Source organism: Camelus ferus, chromosome 5 (assembly GCF_009834535.1).
Source record: "Camelus ferus isolate YT-003-E chromosome 5, BCGSAC_Cfer_1.0, whole genome shotgun sequence".
In the NCBI taxonomy this organism is placed as follows: domain Eukaryota; kingdom Metazoa; phylum Chordata; class Mammalia; order Artiodactyla; family Camelidae; genus Camelus; species Camelus ferus.
This window is the reverse complement of record NC_045700.1, coordinates 97,491,390-97,502,320: the sequence shown is the minus strand read 5'-3', so window position 1 is coordinate 97,502,320 and position 10,931 is coordinate 97,491,390. Positions and strand designations below refer to the sequence as shown.

The 10,931-nt window shown below is 59.0% G+C and overlaps 1 protein-coding gene across 2 annotated transcripts; it reads right to left on the bottom strand.

Moving 5' to 3' along the window:
* Nucleotides 1-4,810: 4,810 nt before the first annotated feature.
* On the bottom strand, nucleotides 4,811-10,248 carry NEU4 (neuraminidase 4). Of its 2 annotated transcripts, none has more exons than XM_032480798.1 (4): nucleotides 10,214-10,248; nucleotides 7,065-7,268; nucleotides 6,724-6,979; nucleotides 4,811-5,796 (listed from the first exon to the last, which is right to left on the bottom strand). In XM_032480798.1, exons 2-4 carry the CDS (start codon nucleotides 7,263-7,265, stop codon nucleotides 4,811-4,813), a joined length of 1,443 nt encoding a protein of 480 aa, XP_032336689.1. In that variant the 5' UTR covers nucleotides 7,266-7,268; nucleotides 10,214-10,248. The 2 variants fall into 2 exon arrangements, with proteins under 2 accessions (XP_032336689.1, XP_032336690.1); XM_032480799.1 differs by having other exon boundaries at nucleotides 7,065-7,326; nucleotides 10,214-10,243.
* Between the last annotated feature and the right edge of the window lie 683 nt (nucleotides 10,249-10,931).

Below are 10,931 nucleotides of genomic sequence, written 5' to 3'. Positions count from 1 at the left end.
GGGTCTCCCGTGTCCTTTACTGGCTTTGCTTTTGTTCGTTTGCTCTTTCAGCTCCTCCAAGACTTGTATCCAAAACCTTCTTCTTTTTCCAGTTTTTTTTTACATTTTTTTGTATTGAGAATAGTCATTTTACAATGTTGTGTCAAATTCCAGTGTAGAGCACAATTTTTCAGTTATAAATGAACATATGTATATTCATTGTCACATATTTTTTTTGCTGTGAGCTACCACAAGATCTTGTGTATATTTCCCTGTGCTGTACAGTATAGTCTTGTTTATCTGTTCTGCATTTTGAAATCCCAGTCTGTCCCTTCCCAACCCCCGCCCCCTGGGCAACCACAAGTTTGTATTCTATGTCTATGAGTCTGTTTCTGTTTTGTATTTATGCTTTGTTTGTTTAGATTCCACATATGAGCAATCTCATATGGTATTTTTCTTTCTCTTTCTGGCTTACTTCACTTAGAAGGACATTCTCCAGGAGCATCCATGTTGCTGCAAATGGTGTTATGTTGTCGGTTTTTACGGCTGAGTAGTACTCCATTGTATAAATATACCACAGCTTCCATATCCAGTCATCTGTCTATGGACATTTAGGCTGTTTCCATGTCTTGGCTATTGTAAATAGTGCTGCTATGAACATTGGGGTGCAGGTGTCATTTTGAAGTAGGTTCCCTTCTGGATATATGCCCCGGAGTGGGATTCCTGGGTCACATGCTAAGTCTATTCCTATTCTTTTGAGGAATCTCCATACTGTTTTCCACAGTGGCTTTCCTTGCTTCCCTCTCCTACTCTTAATGATTTAGATGTCTTCTTTTACAATTTTGTGTTTATTCTTTTTGTAATTCATGTCAGTTAATCTCCTTTCCAGTTATGAGTTTCTCATTTTTGTAGCATCCTGCTTCTTTTCTATTTAGAGTAGACCTGTCAATATTTCTTTTAGCATGGGTTTAGTGTTGCTAAACTGTTTTAAACCTTCTACTATAACTGGGAATCAATTTACCCCAAGAGATCTGTCCATTTTTGTTTCATATTTTGAGGTGTAATATTAGGTACATCCAGATTCTAAACTGTTATAATTTCCTGTTGAATCAAAATTGTTACCATTCTGAAATGTCTCCCTTTAGCAGCAGTGGTGCTTCAGCCATAAGATCTTTGATACAATCCCTGGCCTGACCCCAGCCGTCTTAGGTCTACTTTCACAGTCTATTTTCCCTCTTACTTTCGCCCTATCTTTATCTTTGTGTCTTATATATGTGTACTGTCAGTGGGGTACAGTTGGGTTTGGGGTGAGGTTTGTTGTTTTGTTTTTTGCTAGCTTAACCGTTTTTTCTTTTATTTGGAATATTGGTCAATTTACATTAACGTAATTCTGAAATGTCTGTATTCAAGTCAGCTATCTTAATATTTGCTTTCTATTTGTCTTACCAATTCTAGGTATATTTTCTCTCATTCCTTGCCTTTTTTGAATTGGTCAGTTTCTGTTTTTCTCTTGTCAGTTAGGGTGTGACCTGCAGGATGACAGTAATGTGACCACTTCACTCTGGTGAAAAGGGACATACCTACATGTACGTCTATGCTTATTTTCTCTCATGTGAGACTTGGGAGAGGGGTGGACTGCCATTACCTTTGGGGGCAGGATGGCATGGCTCTGGTTTTCACAGGCAGTGGAAAACATTTAAAAGAATCAATCTGGGAACCACCAAATGGATTGCAAGCTGGTTTCTACCCCAACCTGTGAAATCATCACAAGTCTCTGAGCCTTGATTTCCACATCTGGAAGGTGGTCACAGTACCCACCACCTCACAGGGGCTTTGACTTTATTAAATGGGATGAAACATGTAAAGCCTGTAACACCTCCTAGAGATGTTTTATCCCTTCCCCTCTGTGCACACACACAGAGCACAGAATTGAAGCTCACAGAGAAAGAGAAGGAAGGAGAGAGAGAAAGAGGGGGCAGAAAGAGCGTCAGGAGGGAGACCCAGAGAGACAGAGACAGAGAAGCAGAGGGCCGTCCCAGCAGGGCCCCGGGGGTCAGAGCCGTCTGGGGATGGAGGCAGCAGAGGACATGTAATTTACATAGTTTCCCTCACCGTGATATTCCGTGGTGTTTGGAGGCAGAGAAGCAGCTCCCGTGGGGTTGGGCTAGGTGCACATGAGGACTGGTGGCGCCAGGACTGGACAGCTGGGCGCTCCCCAGGATACAGCCACACCAAACCAAGGAAGCCAGGGGCAGAGGTCCCAGGAAGGGTGACCCCTGCAGACCAGCAGCTGGATCTAGGGCTGGTGGGGGCGTGTGAGGGGATCACTGGCTCAGCTGCCCCGACACCAGCAAGCACCAGATGCCCTGAGCCCCTCACGGACCAGCCAGAGCAGGTGCAGGTGGCAACGGGCCTTGGGGGTGGGTGAAGAGGGCTTTAGGAAGGCGCCCAAGCCGCCCTGAGCCCAGGGATATCTCCCCACACCCTCCCTCCCTGCCCGAGGCAGGTCACTCCTGGGGAAACCCTAGCCTCGAGCCCTCAGCAGCTTCTGAGACCACAAGGAGTGGGGCCTTGGACCCCCCCCCCCCGGGGTAGCCACACTGCTGGGATAGGCCGAATTACTCAGGCCCAGCCCTGGACACTTGGGAGACCTGATTCTATGCCCGGCCTGCGTGGGGTGCGCAGTGGAGGGGCCTCGCCCCAGGCCACTGGGGGCAGGGAAGAAGGAGCCCACCCAGGACGCTCCTGCTGCCCCAGCTGGGACACTGGGCTGGGCCTCGAGCCGAGGTCCATCTGACATCAGGCCTGTCCCTCCACCTGCTGTACACTGCCAAGCAGTGACAGCCAGGACCGCCCCAGGCAGGACAGCCAAGCTTTCCCCAAGTGTGTCCCACCCAGTTCAGGAGCCAGAAATCTGACGTCGAGGTGTGCTAGAGCCGTGCTCCCTCCCAAGGCTCCTGGGGAAGGTCCTTCCTGCCTCCTCACTTCGGGGGCCTCCAGGCATCCCCAGGCCTGTGGCCGCTTCCCTCCCATGTTCATGTGGCCTCCCTGACTGCCCTCTTTCACCTCTTATAAGGACACTCCTGTCAGACTTAGAACCAGCCTAATCCAGGATGGTCTCATCTCAATCTTTACCTTAATTCTTACATCTGCAAAGATCTAATTTCCAAGTAAGTCACAATCTGAGGTTCCAGGTGCAGCTGGGGGGACACTAGTCACCCAGTCCAGAACTGAGCAACAGGGCACCGGCCACACGCACCTGTGAGTTCCGTGTCTTCAAAAAGCCCCACCTGCCCATCCTGGCTGCTCTCTGTGGTTTAGACTTGAAAACAGAGAAGCAGACTCAAGCCACTGCCCAAAAGGCCCAGGTAGAAGGGCCGGCCTCACAGGGGCTGAGGCTGCCTTGAAGTGGGGGCCCCTGGGTGGGCGTGCTCAGGGCTGCGAGGAGCCCCAGAACCAGGCTCCCCATCCTGCCACTCCTTGGAGCCCAGTGGTGACCCCCAAAAGGTGGCCACCCCTGCAGGGGTGGCTGAAAGTGAAGGTGAGTCAGGGAGCATCTCCCCACTCCCAGAGGACTGGCGTCCTCAGTTCCTGCTGGCCCCCGCTGCTCAGGGGCTTGTGGCTGCCCCAACCCTCTGGGAGACAGTATCAGATGGTCGTGCTGTCCTGGAATCCAGCCTAAGGAGATGATGGAAACCAGGGTCACCCAGGGACACCTCAGAGGTGCTCATCACACGCCTCATAGCCGGGAAAACTGAGCAGCCCTAGAAGGTCACCCTGCAGGGATCTCGTGAAGAAATTACGTCCTGGTGCGTTGGGCACTGTAAAGAGACCTGGAGAGGGAGAGGTAAACAATGTGCTAAAACAAAGTCAGAGCTTTTTAACAGAGCTTTTTCAAGAAGTCAGGGAAAAAAAAAATGAAAGAGATAATCATCGTTGTGGCGGGGCAAGGGATCTGTAAGGGGTCATTTTTTTCTTTATAGTTTTACACACTTCTCAAATTTCCTACAATGAGCATATTTTATTTTTATAACCTAAAGTGAAGACTTTAAAACAGAGAAGAAGCAAACTGTGCTTCCGTGAGGGCTCAGGGGCTGGTCCTGGGAAGTTACCCAGCCAGGGAGGGCAGCTGGCCCACACACCTGCAACCCCGCAGGAAGTGCATGGACCAGACAGATAGGGCCGCCACACAGGAGATGGGCCTTTCCTGCCCTCCTCCTGCCCCACCACTGGCGGCCCGGCCCTAGGGGGCTTGGCTAAGGGGGGCAGACCCCACAATGAGGTTGGGGGCTAGAGCAGTGGGGACCGCCCCAGGCTCTGACATGGAAAGAACTGAGCAGAGATGCCGCTGGACAGACATCCAGAAGATGTTTATTTCTTGTTCATGTGCCAGAAAGTAGTCAGCAGGGCAAGATTAAAGCGGAAAATGGTACGGACCACCAAGCACCTTGGGCTAACCTAAGGGTCCGGCACCCCAACGCATATACCTCCCAGCACCCCCCACCTGTGTGGGTCACCGGGGTCAGCTGCTCATTCACTGCCCAACCTGCCCCCTACCTCCCTCCCTTCCAGCCTCATGCCTCCTTCTTAAAGGCCAGCCCTGCTGGTTGGAGAGTATTAAACCAGACCTTCTGTACAATCTGACAAGGTCCTTCACAAAGACACTCTCACGACTCTCCACAGAGAAGCCAAGGAGCAAAGGCACCCCAGAGCTCCACCCCAGCCTGGGGTCACACCAATGCCATCCCCCCTCCCCCACCTCCCAGCATCCCCCACCCCTGCTCCCCTCCCCAGCTCAGGCACCCGGGGACCAGGCCTGGCCAGAGGCCCATCAGGAGGGCCAGCAGCGCTGTCGAGGCTTGTCCCCGAGACCAGACAGCTCACGGCCCGCCCGCACATTCTCTAGGACTTCACGCAGGGAGAACAGGCAGAAGGAGATCTCCTCGTAGGAGGCCCTGGCCCCGCTCTCATATAAACAGGCGAAGGTCAGGACCCCCTTGGAAGTGGGCCCAACGCATGCCAGGTCCGAGTAGCCACTGGGGCCCTCATAGATGACCCAGGGCCCCGTCCAGCTGTGGGGATCCAGGGGGGACCTGCTCAGGTGGATGCCCATGTGGAGCCGGGCCCTGTGCCCCACGGGATGGGAGTAGAGCAGCCATGTAGGGCCCTGAGACAAGGCCACAGGGGGCCCAGGGAGCTTCAGGGTCCAGGGCCCCCTGTTCACACTGAGCCCAGAGCCCGGGCCAGGCTCCCAGGGACCATCCCCACATCCCTCTGTCCCACCCAGCCCCCGACTTCCGTGGGTGTCTCCAGCCCCCTCCTCTAGGGGCTCCTGGACCCCGGGGCAGAGGTGTGGAAGGTGGGGGGCATTCCTAGTGCCCATTGACCATCCCTCATCCCTTGGCCCGCTGGAAGGCGGGGCCAGAAAACCCACGATGCTGCCCTGGCAGCCCCAGGCAGTCTCAGTCAGGGTGGTCACCAGCTCCCCAGGCAGGAAGGAGGCGCCCCCATCTACACTGATCGCTTGCACACGGCTGCCCTGGGGGCTCCGGGCGTTGCAATAGAGGACTCCGCTAGCCTGCTCACTGTCCACCATAGCCAGCTGGCACTCGCCTGAGCGCAGGTTGGGCACGAGGCCTCCGCGGTGCCAGGTGCGGCCATGGTCATCACTGTAGAAGGCGAAGGAGTGGGGGCTGGTCCTGCAAATCTTGCCAAAGCACTCTCGCCGATCCACACGGTAGGCGTAGGCCGGCACCAGCAGGCGGCCCGAGTGCAGCTGGATGCCATGGCCTGGGCCAACAGCAAACGTGGCCCAGTCTGCAGAGGGGAGGGGCTGCTGGTTACCCCAGGATGGGGAGCCATGGCTGCATCCAGGCAGCACCGTCCTGGGGGATAGGGGTGGGGGCAGTGCCTTGGATTAGGGGACAGCTCCTGAGGAGGCCACCACCTGCCGAATGCCTCCACCCTCCACTCCCTTCAGCCGCTCTGAGTCCTCCCAGGCTGGACAAGCCTCTCAGGCCATCACCAGGAGCCGGGAGCCCAGGCAGGCTGCTTGGCCAGGTTCTCAGTCCCCAAGTGCAGGTGGATGGCCTCCAATGGTGCCCAGTGTCAGCGCTGCCCTGACAGAGGGGCAGCTGAGGGCAGAAGGGTCTGGGCAGCCCCTCCTGACAATGGGCCAAGTCCCCTGGGGAGGGGGCCACACCACCAGACAGCTCTCTATGTCAGCTGTGTGTCCTGTCCAGGTCTCAGAGCCTGCCCCACTCCTCTGTTTAGCTCCCACCTGCCAGGGTCAGGTGGCCCCAGAGGGCAGCGGGTGGTCAGGCCCCTGGGGAAGGGGTGGCAAGAATAGAGGGAAAGCTGCGGGGCCAAGCCGACCTACCCAGCTGCAGCCCTGGGCTGGGCTCGGGGCGGGGGAGGAGGAGGAGGAGAAAGTGGGAAGAGGGGCCCTACTTGGCATTTAGGACTGGGGGGATCTCAGCGCTCACACAGAGACAAGGTCAGAGAATGAAAGAACTCGTTGAGTGCAGGACTGAGGGGTTCCAAGGACAGGACGAGGACAGCCCCACAAATGGCGTTGGTAGCCCATAGGCTGGGTGCGGGGCAAGGATGGTAGCTGGGAGACCTCCAGCCAGACCCCGTCACCGCCCAGGGTGCAGACGCCCCCGCGGTGCGGAACCCCACCCTCTGCGCGCTTGGACCCTCACCCCTCCTCCCCGTGCAGATCCAGCCCCTGCGCCCACCTACCCTGCTCAGCGCCGCCCACCGCCTCTGCTGTGAGGTCCCGTACACCACCCCAGCTGTGCCCCGCATCTCGGCTCATCACACAGCAGAGGCGAGCAGCGTTCCTGCCCGCAGCGATCTGCGTGGCCTCGGAGGTGCGTCCGCGCACAGCGATGAAGAAGAGAAAGATGGTGGCTGTGCGCGTGTCATGCACAGGGCAGGGGTTCATGGAGCGGTGCTCCTTCAGGGCCGCCGTCCCCAGCACATGCGCGGCGCCCCACTGCAGGCAGAGAGGCCCAGCCTCAGTCTCCCCGTCAGCGCGGCGCGACCCCGCGCTCCCCAAATGGATGCAGCCCAGAGCTCACCCGCACGGAGCCCCCCACCAGTGTGCCGATCCTCTGCACCAGGCGGTGGGCGTGAGCGTCATCAGGGCTGAGCCGCTGCTCTGCGAAGGCCAGCAGGGTGGGCCCGGGGGGCACGGGCAGCAGTGCGGGCACACGGTATGTCAGGCCAGTCCTTTCACGCTGGAAGAGGACGGTCCGCACAGGGATACGCGGGGCCCCCATGCTCTGCAGGTGCAGGCCCCAGGACCCCAGGGTCAGCGAGCCATGCCCGCTCCTTTCTCGTCTGTCCAGATTGGGGAAGGGGCTCTGCAGGAGCAGGCCCCCCTCCCCCTCCAATCCGCCTTCCTGTGCCCACCCCAGCCAGAGACTGTGCTGTCCCCAGATCCCTCACCCCCCGACCAGGGCAGTCCCCACCCCACACCTGCACCCCAAATGTCTGGAATCGACCCCTTCCTCCTCTGAACACCACCCACAGAGAGGGAGTTCATTGTTGGGAGCCCAGGAGCCTGGTCAGAGCCCCTTGACCTTGTCCACCCACGTGCTTGGGACTCCCAGTCATCACAGAGCCTAACCAGTAGAAGCCCGCCAAGTGGACAATCAGGGCCAAGGCTTTGGACGAGGAGGGGCTCAGTGTCCCCAGGTAGGGGCCCCACAACCAGAGGAGCCTTGAAGCACAGAGACAGAGCACACCGAAAAGGACACAGATGGAAAGACGTGCACGAAGCACGGACAACACGGGAGATGCCCAGAAAGGCACATGCCGCGTGCGCAAGCCAAGTCTTCCTGGGGGGAGGCACCCTTCTCAGACCTGTGGGGCAGCAGTGTCAGGGAATTCGGGGGAATAGCCAGGAAACGTAGGGGGTAGCCAGCTGACCCAAGAGGGGGACCCCCGCAGGTCTCTGGCGGAGAAGGGGCCTGAACTCCAGGGCCCAGAGGAATATCTGTGGGAGCAGGGGACCCACCACCCTGCCCCTTGGGCTTCTGAGCAAGGCTAGGGGCATGGGGAAGTCCAGCAGAGCCGCCCCTACCCATAGAGTACCCCAAATCACTCACACGTGTACCGCAAGGGAGCTAAGAGCAGCACACGCCAGTGGGGCAGTGAGAGGAAACCCCCCAAGGAGGCCAGAGAGTTCACCACCCTCCTGCCCTGCTCCTGCCCCCTCCAGGCAGAAAGGAACCAAGTGTGAGGGCAGGGCAGAGGGGGCTGAGGTTTGAACTTGAAAAGCAGCTGCTTCCACACAGTGAGGAGAGGAAGCAGAGCACCTCGCTGACAGAGACCCCAGGAGCGGTGTTCACGATGGAGAGAAGCCAGGCTGGAGGTGGGTGTGGTGGAGGCCGATGGGCTTCCCAGAGTTGAGAGCTGAGAGCTGAGAGGGGAGGGGCAAAAGGGGAGGCAACAGCCCAGGCCCCACCTGCCCCTGCCCCGGGCCCCCTTGCCCACAGGCCAGGGCTTCTGCAAGGGTGACGGAGCGTGGCCTGGGGCAGCCTTTCTGGGGGCAGCCTCCTTCCCGGGAGCCTGCACCTGAGGGAGGCTCACGGGGGCAGGGCCTCAGATTGGGGTGCATTTGGGGCACACATGGGGGCCGCAGTCCCGACGGACCCCCTACCAGGGGTCTCCTCTGATTTGCACAAAGGCAAGCGTGGACTGGCCCAGCCCCCATGGAGGGGCAAGAGTGAGTATGCTCCCCCACCTCTGAGAGTGGTGGCCCATGTGCTGCGACAGTAATAGGAGGTGTTTGGGCAGCGGAGCCAACGGGCCAGGCGTATGGCAGGAACTAGACCCAGCACTGAGGGGAGGGGGCGGGGAGGACCACAGCAAGGCCAGCGCACATCCAAGGACATGGTCTCAGGATGGAGAGTAGGGTGACTGCAATGAACACACACACACACCCCACCAGGCCTGAGGTCCCCAGAACAGTCACCTCGGTCCAGGACCGCCTGGTCCAGCACATCAGCCCTGCCTGACTGCCCTCAGGGCCCAGCAGAGCCCCTGCCTAACTCCAGGGTGCCCCTGCTTCACCGTGCCTCTGGGGCTTCTGAGAGCAGCTTCCTGTGTCTGGGAATCCCTTGGGCCCCCTCCCCTGCTCTGCATCCAAAGAGCAACTGTGCCCCAGCAGGAAGCAGGTGCAGGTGCCACGTGTCCCTCCAGGCTGAATGGAGACAAGTGGGGCATTCTCTCCACTTGGCTGGCCCCACAAGGCCTGGGACCACTGAGCGCCAGTGCCAGCAGAAGCAGGGGGCTCAGGCCCAGCCCCCCCCAAACCACCGCCACATGACAGAGCAACAGAGATGGAGGCTCCAGAGACCATCTGGTCACTCTGCTCACTGCACAGAGCAGGGTAAGCTGCCAGGTGCTTGGAGCACCTGTGCCCAGCCAGGGCCTTGGGTTTCTCCAGAGCCCCAGAGGTGCAGGGAGGCCCCTCAATCTCAGCAGAGGAGCAGGGCTCCCAGGCAGCTGGCCCTGTCCAGCTTGGCCAATTCAACAAGTTTCAGCGTTAAGTGGAGTCAACACCTGTAAGTCTCCATGCCCGGCCCCCCTCTCCAGGGGCACTGCGTCACAGAAGGGGAAGCTGAGGCCTGGGGAGGAGACGGGACCCCCAAGGCAGCCTGGTCCCTGGCCCTAGACCCGGGCAAGTTCATAAGGCCATTCTGCCTCAGCGGGGGCCTACCCCGCACTCCTGCAGCTCGTCCTGTCCGGGCTCCAGCCTGGAGCACAAGCCAGCACAGGTCACCTGGGCCTCACCCTCGGGCTCAGCACGGTTTTGGCCTGGGGGCCTGTTGATGTCAGGCACGCACAGCCTGCAGCTTTGCAGTGAAACGCTCACACATGGAGAGTACAGGCCATCTGCACTTGAGTCCAGTCTGAGCTGAGTGCCTTATGTCCCATCCAGGGCAAAGACTCAATTACAGACCCTCCACCTGGTGGAGCGTCACCTGGGGGCCCACCTGATCGCAAATGCTGGGGCAGGGCCCCCAGCTTTGGGCCCTGACACCCAGTCTGCATCCATCCCACCCTCTAAATCTCCCCTGGGCCCTTCAGGAAGTCGTCCCATGGCAGGAACGGGGGTCCATGTGGAACTTCCGGCTGGAGGGCCCTTGGTCCATAAGCCCATCACCCTCCGCCCAAAGAGGGCAAGTCCTGGGTACAGATGAGGGGCAGGGGGACTCACCAGGCACAGCAGGGCAGCCGCAGGAGTGCTTGCCTCTCGACCCAGTGAGCAAAGCTGAGACAAGGGCCCACTGTGTGGGCGGGAGCAGGGAGCTGGCCGCGCCCCAGGGCTTCGATAGGACCCAGGGCCCTCCTGCCAGCCATGAGACTTGGTGCCGCACAGAGAGGGGCAGGGGTGCAGACAGGCATCTGAGGCGGGGACAGCATCAGGATGCGGCCACACAGGGCTCCACCCTGGGGGCTCACCCCCCAGCAAGGCTGTGCCGGGGGCAGGCTGCTGCCAGGGGCCACAGCTGACCTACATGGGGGACAAGGTGTCAGTGGCCTCCAGGTCTCTTCCAGAGACGCTGCCCACAAGAAGCTGTGTGATCGCTCTGCGGTCCTCCACAGCACAGCCCAGTGCCTGCCTGCCTCTCCCTCGGGCCTCAGGAGGCCAGCCCTTTGGCCCTCAGCAGCCGCAGCCCCACATCCTGCCCCTGCGTCTGGGGCCACCATCTCCTCCACATGGTGACGGCCATTCCCCCTGGCCAAGCGCCAGCAGCCCAAGGAGGGGTGGGGAGAGGTCGGTGGTGCCCGGCCATTCTGCAGAGGTGGCTCGGACCTGGCACACGTCACTTCTGTCCACCTCCATGGGCTCCAGGACATCCCCAGCCCGAAGCCTCTGCCCAGATCAAACCGCAGGGGTCTGCCATGGAGGGAAAGGGGAAGACAGGTCTGAA